At 33.0% G+C, this 16,661-nt stretch overlaps 1 protein-coding gene across 2 annotated transcripts; it reads left to right on the plus strand.

The window, feature by feature from the left end:
- The first annotated feature begins 1,913 nt into the window (after positions 1 to 1,913).
- On the plus strand, positions 1,914 to 16,403 carry LOC135843621 (uncharacterized). Of its 2 annotated transcripts, XM_065361567.1 has the most exons (9): positions 1,914 to 2,098; positions 8,255 to 8,333; positions 9,005 to 9,093; positions 13,136 to 13,269; positions 14,236 to 14,378; positions 14,509 to 14,740; positions 14,845 to 15,199; positions 15,678 to 16,048; positions 16,149 to 16,403. In XM_065361567.1, exons 2-9 carry the CDS (start codon positions 8,264 to 8,266, stop codon positions 16,303 to 16,305), a joined length of 1,551 nt encoding a protein of 516 aa, XP_065217639.1. In that variant the 5' UTR covers positions 1,914 to 2,098; positions 8,255 to 8,263; the 3' UTR covers positions 16,306 to 16,403. The 2 variants fall into 2 exon arrangements, with proteins under 2 accessions (XP_065217639.1, XP_065217640.1); XM_065361568.1 differs by lacking the exons at positions 1,914 to 2,098; positions 8,255 to 8,333 and adding an exon at positions 8,352 to 8,506.
- The last annotated feature ends 258 nt before the right edge of the window (positions 16,404 to 16,661 follow it).

A 16,661-nucleotide genomic window follows, 5' to 3' on the forward strand; every position in this document is an offset into this window, starting at 1 on the left:
ATTTTATTTTGTCATTTTTACCAATTTCTCAGTGATTTTCGATAGATAATTTCATTAATATTTTACACACTTTGACATCATTTAATCTGTCTCACAGACTTTTTAAAAAGATTTTCCCCTCTACTTCTTAATTTTTTAAGCTCATTTTACAAGTACGTACCTAGGTACGCTACTATTATTGAAATTTCTCGATTTTGTACTTGTACTTAGGTACCTAATATTTTACAGAAATTTCAAAATAGGTATTCATAATTTCTTGCTTCGTTTTTGATAATTCTTGTGTACCTACTTATTGGTTCAATCTTGAACAACAATTTTTTGGCATTAAATGAGTGGTTTTTGTCTTTTTTTTGTTTGTAAAATGCCTCACTATTTTTTGAATTTATTTTTTAAAATTCATCTAGAGACTTTATGATTAAAAATTCCAACAATAAATTCCAAATCGTGGGGCTTCTTGGGAAATTTTTTATACTTTTTCTCTTTTCACTCTTAATTAATTGAGCCAAAATCAGTGATAATGTACTCAATGTCTAAACCATATTCTACCACTACTTATTTCAGTAAGATGACTTATTTTTTTTTACAAATTATGAAATTTTAAACACCCATAGATTAAGAGGTTTTCACTTTTAGTGAATTTTCTAATTTCTCACTTTGTTTTGACAGTTTTCAATCTGATGTCATCGCAGCAGCTTCTGTCCCTTTCAACCATAAATGACCTAGGAAGCTAAAATTTAAAATGTAGCCAACGTAATTACGTTTAGAAGTAAGAAAATTCGAACTTTTCTTTTGATGGTTTCAAGTTTTTGACTTGTCAACCCCTCTCTTCTCCTCCTCGCACTATTTTCGCTACAAAAAGTGCATTTCATACCTTTTTTTTAATGTAGTAATTTTAAATGAATCTCCCATAAATCATCAAGGGAGCTGCAATTTGGTATGTACATTTTGGAAGTACCTACCCTAAATAATTTGGAAGTTTTGACTTTCCAGCTCCTCTCCTTTTCTTTCAAGCTAGTACCCAGATACTGCGATAATACAATAAAATCAATTCTCTCTCTTGTTTTAGTAAATTCTTGGCATGGATATGGTGGTTCCGAAACTTCAATGGGTCTTTTTAGAATTGGGATTTTCAAAATGTGTTTTTTTTTAAAAATAAAATTTGGATTGGTAACTTAATCATTGCTTATTACCTACCTAAATCATGAAAAAATGAAACAATGCCCTATCAAAAGGGAATTGAAACATACTTTTCAAGAGATTAGCTGACATATTTGTACCAATAGTCAAGTACTTACCTACTTAAACTTTTGTACTTAGGTATTTATAATAAAATTATCCATCTGTAAGAGGATAATAACATAAATAAAGGAACCTATAGTTAGGTAGGTATTTTGAAAGAAAAATTTATCGCTCGTAAAAGTTTTTTTTAACGGCGTATAAATCAAATTTTCGACTATTCTTAAAGAAGGTAATTATTGTGACTCATCGACAACAACGAAAAAAAAAAAAAAAAATTGGTAAACGAAAACGAAAGGAATTGCACGCCTGTCAGACTTTGTATAAATGTGAGAAAATATGTAGCCGTAATTTTGACAATTTAGAGGCCAACAGCTTAATTCAAACAATTACCTGAGGTAGCTGTTCGAGTACAAAATACCTTATATTCTAAAACAAATACCTACTTACGTTTATTATACGAAGATATAAAAGTACTAAATTTTAAATTAAAAGTTGGCGTTTTTATATCGAAGAAGACATCAAAATATACACGTACAAAAATACGAAATCCGACAGGTTAATCTATCGCATGTTCGCAGCTCGCGATCATTAATGAATGAATGAGAGTGGCTACACTGTGTTTATGGTTTGGGAGACGATGGGATAACCCGGCAGAAACAAATTACACGTAGTTCCCTCGCTACATTATTATTGTTTATTTAGTATTAATGGTTTAACTGGGTGAGAAGTGTTTCGAGCCTATTGCGCGATCGTGTTAATCTAGTGTATCAAATTTTTTGACATTTTTCGTCAATTTTTTTTCACCTCGTTTGTGAAACATGTTGTAGTTCTTTTTTTCATTTCGCATGCGTTCATATAAGTAAGTACCTATAGCTGTGATTTTCGAGTATATTTTTAATTTCGAAACTTGGAATTTTCGCGAATTTCTCACGTCGAATCGTCGTTGATTATTTTTTTCAAAGATTCGATTTTTCAAGTTGACTATTCTAAATTAGGTAGGTATTTGATTTGTACATACGTCGAGATTTCGCGTTTTTGCTTCGACGATGTGAGGTGAGATTGGTCGTTGGAAAATCATTAATTTTAGTTTTTCACCCGTGAATACTTAATAACGATGAAGTACCTACCTAGGTGGTTAATTTTAATTTTTTTTCTCGCGAATTTAAAATTCGCCTGGTACGAAAATCTGTCATTTTTGACGCGATTTTAATTTTTGAGCGGAGGAAATCGCAGGTATATGTTTAGATATGGTCAAGAGTGTGAGAGAATTGCAATGCTTAAATATGAACTTAATTGAATAACAACGTAATTATTATCGTAATGTTCGATGCAATTTATCAAGTTGAAAAAAATCTCAATCTTTTTTCGACCTTCGTTAGGATTATGCATATTATGCATCTGGCTAGATTTGAATTTATGTTTATTGATTAATCGTATCGTGGTCGTAAATTTTTGCAGTCGTATCAGTGACGAAGTCAGAAGTGTATTTATTTATTAATCATTTGTTGGAAAATTACGTCAGAATTGGGTACACCGAGCAATTTTTCTTCACATGTGGTCAATGTACCTACTTGTAGTTGAGATGAATTTTAATCATCGAGTGTAAAAGAATGGAATTCTTTTTCCCTCCTCCTCTATATTTTTGTTTCCGGCTGTGCTGATGTATATGTTGGAACGTTGATACAGTATCTTTTTATTAGATTTATTGACTTTTTAACCCTTTCTGCGCGTACGAGCTGTGTCGACCAGCTTAACCGGAGTTTCAACTTCTGGTTCAATTTTCAACGTTACAAGATACTCATATCTCTATACTCGTGTAATTATCAAACGTTGACTCGATTAAAATTTTTGCAATTTTATTTCGCCAAGTTTACGAGTATATGTACCTACTACCTACCTACCTATAGACCTACGTATTACGTCAATGTTCAGATTACGTCGAATTTTTTTTCTTTTCGATTGAAAGATATCGATCGTGAAGTTTTTTGCAGTGAGAATTCGAAATATTGTTCCGGAAGTGTTTTAACTGTAAAGCAATTTCCTTTTTTTTGAATCATAAGCTTAAATAATATAATATGCTCGTTTTGCTAACTATCGCGATCATTTTTTTTATACAAATAGGGTAAGAGAGGGAATGCAATTTTTCTTATTCGTTTATTGTTGATTGGATAATGACCATTTGTTGGGCAGCTACAATTATTGACCCTGATTTTTTCCAGATTAAATTACTAAATGATTCATCCATTAATTCTTCAAAGCATCATACCTATGTACATACGAATATGAAAAAAATCATGTAGTAAAAAGTTCATTTAATATTATCAGGACTGAAGATAACAATATAAGTAAAGGGATTCATTCCTTTCAGTGAAGACAACATTAAAAAGATAATGGTCTACGATTTGAAGTTTATGATTAGATGGCCTTTATCAGGGATCAGGTTCAGCTTAATATACCTACTCATGAGCTCATTTTCGCTCTTCATTTAGCCAGTCAAAATACCCCAATTACCAACACCTTTTTATGATCGTTTCAATCAAACTGTTAAAATTCAATTTTTTTACATACATTTTTTCCAACATCTCGGTACTAAACTGAGTGAAAAAATACGAATTTTGAAAATTTGATCGAAATGATCGTGAAAAGTGTGGTCGGTAATCAAGGTATTTTGACCTACTGAACACGAATCCGGCGTTGGTTTCTTGCAAAAAGAATTCTAAATCACGCAGAAAAGTGCAATAAAGTTGATCAAAAATCGTAATTTTTTGGGATCCGTAAATCTTAAAGAGCTTGGTGGAGGGCTAAAAGTGATGTTGGATTTTGAATTCAATAGGTCAGAGTTGTTCAGAAACTCAGATTGTAACTTTGAAGGGGTGGCTGAGGAATTGCATAGGCTGTACTACCGAAAAAACGCAAAAAATCGTGTTTTTTTCAAACTCGACCCTACTTTGAGGACCCCTGGTTCAGCTCCCTGAATGGCTAGAGTGATCGAAATTCTTCTGGGTAGTCTCCCACTCAAAGTAAACCTCCTCACCAACTTTGCAACTCGATTTTTAGCTGCCCAAGTTGATCTTTCCGCTAATTTTTTTTCTGAATACCTAGATATTATACAAAAAAAGCACGAATCGCTGAAAAATAGTCAACTTTAAATTTTCAAAAATTCGGCAAAAATTGAAAAATAAATTTGAGTGACAGAAATTTTGATTATCGAAGTATGTTTTTTTCGGGTTTTTCCTACTACTTACTTGTATTTCCAAAAATTATAATTGAGCTTTTTTGGGTCCAATTTTAAGATTTTACTTTGTTGAAATCTGAAAACGTGATTTTTAACGTTTTTTCGAAAAGTAAAATCTCAGAATTTAACCCAAAAAACTCAAAAAAGCTGAATTATGAAAGTTACATGCAAATTGCAAAATCAAATGAAAAATTATCGAGCACTTGCTAGTGTGTTACAAAAGTACGAGTAAATTCTTCAATCCATTCGAAGAAATATGCATAATTGCATGAACGCCTTATTCAGAGGTGCCTAAAGTGGGGGCTCTAAAAAAGGGTTCAAAATTACGAATGTACAGAGAGCTTAATTAAACTTTTTCATCTAGATAATTGAATATAAATACCTCAAAACGTTACATTTGGCGCAAATCGCAGGTTTCTAGTTTTCCAGGGGTTCTCAAAATATCAGAATTACGAAAAATTGGAAAATTGGATTTTTGAGTACCTACCAGTGAAAAATGTTATCAAGCTCAAAATTTGGTAGGATGGAGGTCTTTCTGAGCTTTTTAGCGGGGTTCAACAAGGTAGGTTCAAAATAGTGGTTCCAAAATTTTCCAAAAATTAAACCCCCCCCAATTTCTGCCCCCTAGGATCAAAAACTGAAAAATCCCCTCGCATAACGTTTATCGGGTTCAAACGGATATTTTACGCTGAAAAAGGTTTTAAAAATAATACCCAGTGGTTCCTAAAATTCTTCGTTTATTCACAACTTTGGGAACCCCGGGAGCCCAAAAATTACCTGATGGTAATTTACAAAAAATCCTGATGGTAATTTATCAAAAATTTCCAAAAAGTAGGTGATTTACTAGAAATTTGAAATCGGGAATTCAACACCAAAAATTACCTCATGGTAAATTACCAAAAATAGAAATTGTCAGTTGAAAAATGACCAAAAATTACCTGTTGGGAATTTACCGAAAATTACCTGTTGAAAATTTACCAAAAATTACCCGATGGCAATTTACCAATAATTACCTATTGGGAATTTACCAAAAATTACCTGAGTGTAATTTATCAAAAATTACCAAAAAGTGGGTGATTTACTAGAAATTTTCAATTGGGAATTCAACACCAAAAATTATCTGATGGTAATTTACCAAAAATTACCTGATGGTAATTTACCAATGATTACTTGATGGTAATTTACTAAAAATTACGTGTTGGGATGAATTTACCAAAAATTACCTGATTGTAAATTGTAATTTATCAAAAAACACCAAAAAGGAGGTGATTTACTAGAAATTTTCAATTGGGAATTTAACACCAAAAATTACCTGATGATAATTTACCAAAAATGGAAATTGTCAATTAGGAATTTACCAAAAATTACCTCTTCGTAATTCTTCAAAAATTACTTGTTGGGAATTTGCCAAAAGTACCTGCTGGAAATTTACAAGAAATTACCTGTTGGTAATTTACAAAAAATTACCTAATGGTAATTGCAAATTACCTGATGGTAATTACTTACAAATTACCTGATGCTAATTACTTACAAATTACCTGATGCTAATTACAAATTACCTGATGCTAATTACAAATTACCCCACGGTAATTTATCAAAGAGTAGTAAGAAGTAGGTGATCTACTAAAAAATTTAAATTGGGAATTCAACACCAAAAATAATCTATTGGTGATTCACCAAAAATTGTCAGTTGGAACTTCACCAAAAATTACCAAAAAGTTGGTGATTTACTTACCTATTAAAAATTTCCAGTTGGTAATTTACCAAAAATTACCTGTTGGGAATTTACTGAAAATTATCTCTTGGGAGTTCACCAAAAAGTTATCAAAAAGTAGGTGATCAACTAAAAATTTCTAGTTGGGAATTTACCTAAAATTACCAATAGGTAAATATTGTGGTTAATCAAAAGGCAAAAATTACCAGAAAATAGGTGATTTACTGAGAATTTCCATCAAATTACCAAAAGTTACCAAAATTTACCGGTAATTTACTAAAACATCGCAGCAGCTGTTGGTAAAATATTGGTAATTTTTGGTACCATAAATTACTTATTCGTAAATTACTAACAGTAACAATTTTTGATGAATTAGGAACTAATCGTTTTTGGTAAATTACTTGTAATTTTATGAAATTTTTGATTAACTACTGTAAGTTGGTACCTTTTAGAAACTTTATACATTGTTGTCAAATTTTCAGTAATGAAATTACTTTTTTATGAATTAGTTGTAACGTTTTAAAATTTGAAAATCCTGTAGAGTTCCTATCAAATCATTTCATTATTGAGTTGAGGTATAGAAACCGTGATTTAAAACTTTCCTTGCAGAAGGCACTTTACCCCATTTTTCCGCTGGGTTGGCAACATCGTTGGAGTTTCCTTATATCATTTAGGACCTCTTCCGACAAATTTGAATTGTTTCATCAGTACCTACTTACGTTCTAAAAATAGGTTTCGTCAATATCCAATTAAGTACGCCCCAAATTCATTTTTTTGAGGGAAAAAATATGAAATTGATTATTACACCCTGCTAAAGCCTTTTTAATGAAATGAAACCCCTTTCGATCAAATAACACATCGTCTCGTACACAAACACTTCTCTTCAACTTATCGAAAAGTCCCACCAAGTCGAAAAAAGCCCTTCACACACCGCAATATCAAGAGCTATAATTCTTCGGCGAGCCACTCGAGCACACCATTTATGCAATACAATGTAATTCTTCTAACGCTCACCAGTCACCTAAGGTGCGACTTATTAAAAACATAAACATTATCCGCTCGCGCTCGCTTCTAACACTTGAACAGTCTAATTTGTCGGCTATAGATAAAAATCATTGACAAGTTCACCTCTTCGCACGCGGAAAGAACTAGATCGTCGAGTGATTTCGTCCCACTACCGCCGCTTCCCTTGGTCACCCGTCGACGATCAATTACAATAGAGATGGATTTCCTTTCATTCATGACGAATTGCTCGTGTACGAGTATGTTGAAATGCGACGTTCTATTGTCAAACGAAAACAATTTTTTTTTTTACCGAAACCACATAAGGTGTACAGGTAAATAGTTAGGCTCATATTAAATTGATCACGATTGTCGAGAATTTTCCGTTCATTATAGCAACGTGACGTGAGATCACACCGAGTGTGAATACTCATCTGAAGAGAGCGACGATCTGAAGCCAAAACAATACCTTGTGTAGATCTGCTTATACTTATATGCTCATGAGCTAGCTAAGTGCTTATAAATAGGTACACTTTAGAGTACCTACCTATCTATATAAATCCTACCTACACCCTGGAAAACAATCGTACGGTTCGACGAGTCATCAAACTCGCGATTATCTCTCGCTTATGATCTTTTCTTTTCAATTTCATCCAAGGGCAAAGAAATTTTCGCCATTTTTCAATTTAAAATTCCATCATTGTCAGTCGTTCTTCGTAATTATCCAAAGTCAGTCTTATGAATAGGTATAAGACACAGACACACGTTGCTCGTTTAAAAATGTACTTATAATCTTTCGAATAGAAATAGAAAAAATTACTCGCCTAATTCGTGTGTAATTTTTACGCACCACGTAGAACTTTTAGTATAATACGTTGGACAATTTCAAGCATTATTTTTCAACCTTCACGGTTAAAATTTTCATCATCGAATGATTCTCGCGTATCATTGGTAAAAGTTTCGCCGATAGAGATAAGCTTAACTTAAGTATTCTTTAGTTGAGAATTTTTTCTCACACATTTTGCTGGATTTAAACGTGTTTGAATTTTTTCTCTTTCCTATAGATAACGTCAATGGAATCGTCATCTATGGACGTGGTTTACGGACATGTCTGTCATCTACCCCCGTCAACCTTAAAACAAGGTAAGTCGATTGAATCTCGCTAGCTATAGATTTATTCTGCAACGTCCATCGTGATCGATGCAATCGCAACTTAGTTATCGTAACGGTGAATAGTGTTTTTGTCGAGTTCGTATAGTAAGTTTCGTTTAGTAAATTTTGTCAGCAGTGTGGACGTGATTAAAAGCAAAGAGTCGGTAAGTTTACGTGTACATAACTCCTTGCTCATCGCGTCGTTATAAAATAAAACAAAACAGAAAAAATAGAAACACCCACCAATTTTTTTTTCGCGTTTACTTAAACTAGAGGAAAAAAAATAGCATACATACTTGAAAGAAAAACAAAAGTAATTACAACAGGTATTGAAGGTTGTACGTGCGATATAGAAAACAATAGTTGCATTAACAAAGAAATAATATGAAGTTATTCGAATGAGACGATGAGGTAGGAAACCTGGAACGAACGGTGTAGTAACAAGTAGGTAATACCTATAGCTATAAGGTACTTCGATGCGAGAAATCTGCTCAAACATATCTTCAGAGGCAAGAAAAATAAAGTTTTTTCAAGGCTATTGAGAAATTCTAGTAGATTTTTATAATAAATTGTAACGATGAAATGGTAAATTATACGCGTGTGTATGTAAATTAATCGCGCGGAGATGATAAATTTTTCTATTTTACTTTTATGTTGCGCAGCCAGGTGGAAAACAATGTCTGGATTAGAGCTTAGCGGATATATAGACGTCAAAGTACCTCTTAGAGAACGTAAATTCGGAACTTGGAAGGTTTGTGAACTAAACTATATACTAATACCTACTTGTGTAATAATTACTTATTATAAGGTACTTGATTGTTGGCGTATTTTCCACCCTAGGTATAATTAGTTTACCTAGATAATGGAAAAAACGTGATTTTTATTACGCTGACGTAGAGACGAGGCTTTGGTGAGGTCGCAGTTCAAAATGATCCTGAATAATCGAGAAGATACATTGTTAAAAATATGAGAAGGAAATTTTTTATATTTTTTCTCAGTTTTTTCGAAATTTGATTACTTTGAAAACTGAAAGCCCAACTCTTGAAAGAATTGGTGAGGGAACTTGCTGCTTGAAGCTTGAGAAGGTCGATGAACTCGATGGTGAAAACTTTAGTTCTCCAGCTCTCTTCAATCGCGTGCAGCGTTGCCAAATACGTTTCTTTTTTTCGACGAAAGTTTTAATTTTGTAAGTGAGTTTTCAATCAAAAAAGTTGTCTACCTTGAAAATGGAAGGGGCAAACACCGTTTAACTTTTCGAGTGAATTATGAAAAAGTCCCTGAAAATTAATGGAGTGAATCATATTACTGAACATTGGTAAAAGCTAAAATTTCTTGATCATCAACCATCACAATTATCTTTGGAACTGAACATTTTTTCAAAGTCGAGAATTAAGAACACAATAGCTCAGATCACAAAAAATCTGCTGGTGAATTACAAATTACAAATTTCAAGTCTCTGGTAATTTTTAATGTTCTCAAAATTTTGGTTTGTCTACCCTTGACCTTTCCAAAATTATTTTGAAACAAACCGTTGTAAAATTCAAATTTTGAAATTTCTCCTCTGCTGGGGGGGGGGGATTGCGAGTCGATATATGTATTTCAAGTTCAAGGTCAAACTTAGCGTGTCTAAACAGGCCTAATTTTTGCACCCATATAGTAAGATCCTATTTTTGAAGTTTTATCCTACCTCAGACTCGGAGGTCCAATTCTCAAGTGAGGGTCAATTACAAGGTTAAAGTTGAGATCACCTTATCTGAAAATTCTACCGGTGATTTCAATCGTCGCGTCGTACGTCAGTTCAGAACCCTCGAACTTCTAACAAACGACGTAGGAACCTATCACACGTCATTTTCAATTTTTTAATATTTTGATCGAGTGTAGGGATAGTAAAGATGAATCAGAAAGGTCGAATCGAAAAAATAATTCAATATTTGAACTCAGAACTTCCAAATTAATTATAATCGATACCTCTACATGCCATGCCATTTCATTTTAATAATTTTTTTAAATATTGATTGTTGATCGAAAATTAGAGTCCTTAATGTGAGAGTGCATAAGAAAAGGGACCATTAATTTGTTCACCAAATTATCGTAGGAACTCTTCAAGAATCGAATGGAACCTTCACAGACCCAAATTTCGAAAATTTTATCGCAATAATTATTTCAATTTCAAGTGAAGGATGTCAAAAAAATTTTACTCCAAATAAGTCAAAAACAATACGTCCAAAAAAACAGAACACGTTCTTATTTATATGCCGAAACAATTTTTTTCGAAAAAAAGTTTCCGGAAAACTTTGAACGCTTTTCCTGGAACTGGAGTACCTATTCAAGCATATGAGTAGGGTATTTTCACGGGTTCTGAGCCACCTCCCGTAGGAGCGCAGAAGCAACTTTTCCTTTTGCTCCTTTATGAGGTGGCTTTACTTTATGGCTCAGTATTTTCATATAAATTTTGGCTCCTGTGAGGGGTGCTTTTTAATGGCTCAGTAATTTTTCATACATTTTCCCCTAACCTTCCCAACCTAAAACTTCGCGAAATATATTTATCAATGGGGCTCCCTACACCTCCCATCCCCTCCCCTTCTAATTTATCAATACAATAATCTGAAAAAAATTAAAACTACATACTTATTCTTCTTGGTGCCGTTTCATCCCTCCAGGGGTATTGTGATTATGATGCAACGGCAGCCATTTCTGTCATCTGTGACACGATACACCAGCTCCCTCCAGCTGTCTCTATTTAGGGCTTTCCGAATGGAGTCTGTCCATCTTGTGGGGGATCATCCTCATCCTCGTCCTCTTGTTCCCTCAACCTTGCCTTGGATGAACAGGGATTCCATGGCATCTACCCTTGTGACATGCCCAAAATATTTGAGGATTCTGCTGAGTACCACTGCCGACAATCTTTTCTGAACACCGATTTCTCCCAGGATAGACACATTGGTCTTTTTCTCTGTCCAGAGGATCCAAAGCATTCTCCTCCAGCACCACATATTTTTTTCACAAATTTACATGTGTACAAATTCTCGAAATTTAATATTAAAAAATAGCTTAATTCGTTACCTTAATGCCAAATCCGTGTATGTCCATCAAAAACAAAATCATCTTTTTGCATCACTGATAAGACTCTGGGAAGCCCTGAATTGAAAAATTTGCATCTGAGTACAGTTAAAATGCACCACCGAAGATGCACGAAGCTGACTGATGTTCAATCAGAACTCAATGAACCCTTCTGAGCATATCCAAACCTTATCAGTGATGCGTAAAATCGTACTTTTTTTGTATGAACATACTAGGATTTGGCATTAAGGTAACAAATTTTAAAACTTGAAAATACAATTTTTTACGCACTTGTAAGTAGCTATATTTTTATCCTGAAAAAAATTTGGGGAAAAATGTATGAAAAATTACTAAGTCATTAAAAAGTATGTACCTATCACAGGAGCCAAAATTTATATGAAAAATACTGAGCCCCAAAAAGCCATATAAAGCCACCCCAGAAAGGAGCAAAAAGAAGAGTTGCTCCTGTGGAGGGTGGCTCAGAACCCGTGAAAATACCCTACTCTTATGAGTTTTTAATTTAATCACTGACTTTCACTTCGAATTCATTTTTCTTTAAAAATCCTACAACGAATTTATTCCCAATTCAATTAGTTTTGAGATACGAGCATTCAAAGTTTAGAAGTTGAACTTATTACGAGGCCTTCATCTCCTCTCCCTTTTTCCCAAGGTCAAATCACAGGAGAATTGGGACGAATCCCCTTTTCAGCCTATACCTAATTTTAGAATAAACATTTTCAAATTTTCAAACTCATTTTTTTAAAAATTGGGGCTTTATACCTTTATGGTTTAGCCCCTTTGATCCCTAATGGTTAATGTCAAATGAAACAAAAACTACGATATGGCTATAGAAACTGGATTTAAAAAAATGTTTAATGTGTTCGAAACCAAAAAAATTTCAATTTCTCTTCAAAGTCTAGTTAAGTAATTAACTCACTCAATTGGGCTCACTTTTCGATGTACATATACCAACCCTTGCAGTCAAAAATTAATTTTAACCAATTGTTCTTTGAGCATAGTCTGCCCCTTTAATGATCAAGGTAGGCAACCTGGCAACATGTTTATCTGAAGTTTTATTTTATGGAGTTTGGTAATATCCAAATTTTCAATCTTTTGGCATCATTTTTCAAAAAAAATTGCCATAAGTGACTTTCGTCAAAAATTGAGAAAAAAAGATTTCAAAATGTTTAAAATTTGCGAACTTCGATTCAAGTTCAATTCCAATTCTATTTTTCAAGATGAAAAAAAAGTTCATGTACAAAACGACTTCAAATCCATTCCAAGAAACGAGTTGAAAAATTTAATTTTCAAAAGTTTCGAGAATTCATTCCCTTTTAATTTTCAAATTGAGCAAACTACCAAAAAACTAGTAAAAAAAACTCATTTTTTGATTAAAGTTTCCAGAAAAAATGAAAAATTGAAAGGTTTACTTTTTTTTTACTAAAAAATTTCTTGTAAGGTGTAACTTGAGCAAAAATCGACAAATGTTTAAAATTTGAACCAAGTACGTATCATTATTTTGGAAATATTTTACCAAAAATTGGCTGTTTTTCAATATGAATTTTTTCATCACTGAAAAAAAACACACTTGGAATTGTGATTTTTTTTACAAAAATTTGAAAAGCTTAGAAAAATCTTCACCATAAGTTTTTAGGGTGAAAATTTCCATTTTAAGATCATTTTCAAAAACATATCCATCGTATGTATTATTGATGATAATTTTCATGTTTAAGGCATGGAAGAGGCAGTGGTGCGTGATAAGTCGTAATGGTAATACTGTAACTTTACAAATCAGCTCGGAAAAAGGCAATCCAACATTTTCTATAGCAATTCCTGAGGATGCTACGCTATGCCGAACTGAATCTAGGTAAATATCACTAACATTTCCATTTTTTTACGATTATCTATTATTACTTTATTATTCACAAATTTGAATATTACAGATCGGATAATTTGAGAGAGGAGGGAAGAGGAGGATTGTTGCAAAAACCTTCTGTATTCATTCGGCTTGAAATTGAACGAAGGGTTACATTTCCAAAGAAAAAAAATATGGTACACAATATAACCTCTTTCCTTGCTCTCTTCTGCGTTTTTTAGTTGGCTAAAATTACGTAGGAAAAGTTTCCCATTTTTGACAATGTATGGAAATTTGAACAATTTTTTGAAACAAAACGGTTAATATACTCTTTTTGGGGGGAGGGGGGAGAGGAATAAATATTTACTGCGATGAGTACAAAAAAACTTTCCTTAAGGAGAACAAAGGATCGAATCCAAAAAAACCATACCTACTCGAATTAATGAGATTCAAAGTTTCACTCCAAACTTATCGAAAAAGAAACTTATTGGTAAAAAAATACACCAATCCATTCTTATTGTCCAACAGTGATACTCAAGTCAGTTTACATCAACATTGGAAACCACTTTTACGGGGCAACGATATGCAATTTCTTACACACCGTCTTACACGAATCGTTAATGATAAACTCATAAGCTAACATTTCATAAAAAATTATAGGTACCACCAGTTGCAATTTTTTTATAATTTCGTACGAATTTCTTCATAAACACGGTAATGAACCTATCTGCTCAGTGCTCACTGCTGCTATGCAATATTCAATTCGTCGGTGTATTAAACGAAAATTTCAATTATTTTTACATTTTTCAAGGCTACACAGCGAAAAAAAATTCGTGTCATAGATGTTCAAAAATACAAACGTCTAATTTTCAATTTAACGAATGATGTAGGAAGGTTTTTTTCGAGAAAAAATAATACCTACGCGTACGCTCGAAATTTAAGTACCTAATACGTAATTGTTTTTCTTCTTGTTTCTAGGAGTAAATTCTATTCATTTGGTATTTTCCAAAGTACGAAATCTCATAAAGAAGCGTACCTGTATTTATCAGGCGAATCGGAAACAGATTCTCAGAAATGGATGTCAAATATAAGACGATTATTAAAACCACCTTTGTTAACACGTATGTTCGTTTTTTTAAACTATAGTGTACCTACATTATAATAAAATATGCAAATCGATATAGGTATGGTATAGGTACGAGTTGATATATGTTTTGTCACGTACTTTTTTATTTTATTTTTTCTATACAGCTTTGGAAGATGAATTCGAAGTATCTTTGGTCGATAATCATCACTCTAGAGAGGCTGGATTGATGGGTTTGTATGGTAATTTATCGGTTAATTCGAACGAAATAGTGATCAAAGATCCGCACACGACTAAGATTAAAGTCACTTGGCATTGGTCTCAAATAAGTCATAGTTATCTTCCATTACCGTCTAATCCCGAAGATGTGCATAGAGTTTGTACAATTTGCACGAGCAGGTAAGATTAATAGATACAATATCGTTTATACGTATTATGTTCGGATGAGGAAGAGATACCCGGCTATTTATATTTCAAATTAATATTCGTTATTACGATTGCAGTAAATTTAAAGCCGGCGAAGGTGAATTGGAAATGTTCTGTTTGGACGCTGATAAATTGCACGAAAAATTACAAGCGTGTCCTAGATTCCCGAAAGTTCCTCGTATTGTTACATTACCATTGCCTCCGACTCCAGAGCAGACGCCTCCTCCGACTCCTCCGAGGCTGAGGGTGAACACATCACCGTCGTCTAACTCTTTGAATACGCCACAAATGTTGGTCTCGTCGCGTAGAATGAGCAGGAGTGAAAACGATCTGCAAAAATTCTTTTTTCAACGTTCTTTAAATAGCTTGCGACAAAATAGCTCTCAAGAGTTGATCTTATTGTCAAACGAAAACGTAGCTGCGATGAAAAAGGTAGATATAAATTGGTTATTAGAACTAATTTTTTTAAAGTTCCTTCATTTTTTTTCTTATTTTTAATTTTTAGTAAATTTTTGAAAATCAAATTTCGATTTAAAAAAATTAAAATTTCACCTGATTAAGCTAGAACGTTGAAATTTGGTATGTATCCTATTTTCAACTCCCGAAATCGATTATGAGTCGTTCTGGAGTCTCCAGCAGATTTTTGAAAGTTTTTGGTAGAATTTTGTGGAAATTTCAACTTCCAGAAATCTGCTGGAGACTCCGGAACTGCTCAAAATAACTCCAGAAATGTCTTCATAGTTCATAGTCATGAGAAATTTTGTCTAGAACTTGAAATTTTTTGCTTGTTGGTATTTTTGCATGCTCTTTAGTTTTAGTTTACGTATAGTTTTGTTCAAAAATTTTCTTCCTTCCCTCCACGTTAAACTTTCAACGAATAGTTAACAAATTCAAAATGTTCATTTTCCAGGTACCTAGTCTTATTTTTGCAAACATTGGATTTCTCATTTCAACTCCAGGATGCAGCGAGCCTGGTTCTATGACTGATATCTGTTTTGCGGAAAATACTTCTCATATCGATCTGCATCATATCAATAACCCTATCGAAGAAAAAATCGAATACGAGATGATCGACGAAGAGGAACTGGATCAATTCGAAGAAATAGAAACGAAAGTAGACAATAAAAGAAGAGTACAAAAACAAGATTCTAGAGTGTCTGTGACTTCCGGAGAATATGAAGAGATAATTAGTGAAAATGAATTCGATAATGAGTATAAATCTTTAGTTGATACGCCTCCACCGCTTCCTCCTAGGAAATCTAATCAGAACTCGTCTTCGAAGTAAGAGATTTTATAATGTGATTTTATTGCTTCGATATTTTTTACTTTGACGAACTTTGCCTGGAAAATAATATATATTTTTTCTTCTTCTCTGATTTAGACAACAATCATCTCATAGTAAAGAAAAAATGATCAATTTTAAACCAACTCAAGTAGAATACTTGCCGATGAGTCCGATGAGAAACGTGGATCAGAAATACGTAGTGATGGCCAATTTGAAAGATAAAATTCTGGTCTCCGAGCCTGTGCCTATTTGAAGAATGTAGTTTCGTTTCAATACTTGAGAACTATTTTCACACAATATTTTGCAAATTACTTATTGGTATTTTTACAATAAAATTTATTATTTTGGTTATTTTATTTAATTCATTTATTCGTACGATAGTTTTTTTTTTTCTTTCTAACAGTATGGAAATTGTTTGTACTTGTTCTTTGCAGGTAAACTAGCTAGATCCAGCTAGAATTTCAATTTATTTTTCATAGTTTTGCCACTGAGAGAATTATCATTATAAATGTAGGTAGAATTTTCAAATTTATAATCAATAAAAGAAGTGAAAGTCTGATCCATTGAAGTCCAAATCATCTCGAAGCAAACTACTGTATACTTAGAAGT

This window comes from Planococcus citri, chromosome 4 (assembly GCF_950023065.1).
Source record: "Planococcus citri chromosome 4, ihPlaCitr1.1, whole genome shotgun sequence".
In the NCBI taxonomy this organism is placed as follows: Eukaryota; Metazoa; Arthropoda; class Insecta; order Hemiptera; family Pseudococcidae; genus Planococcus; species Planococcus citri.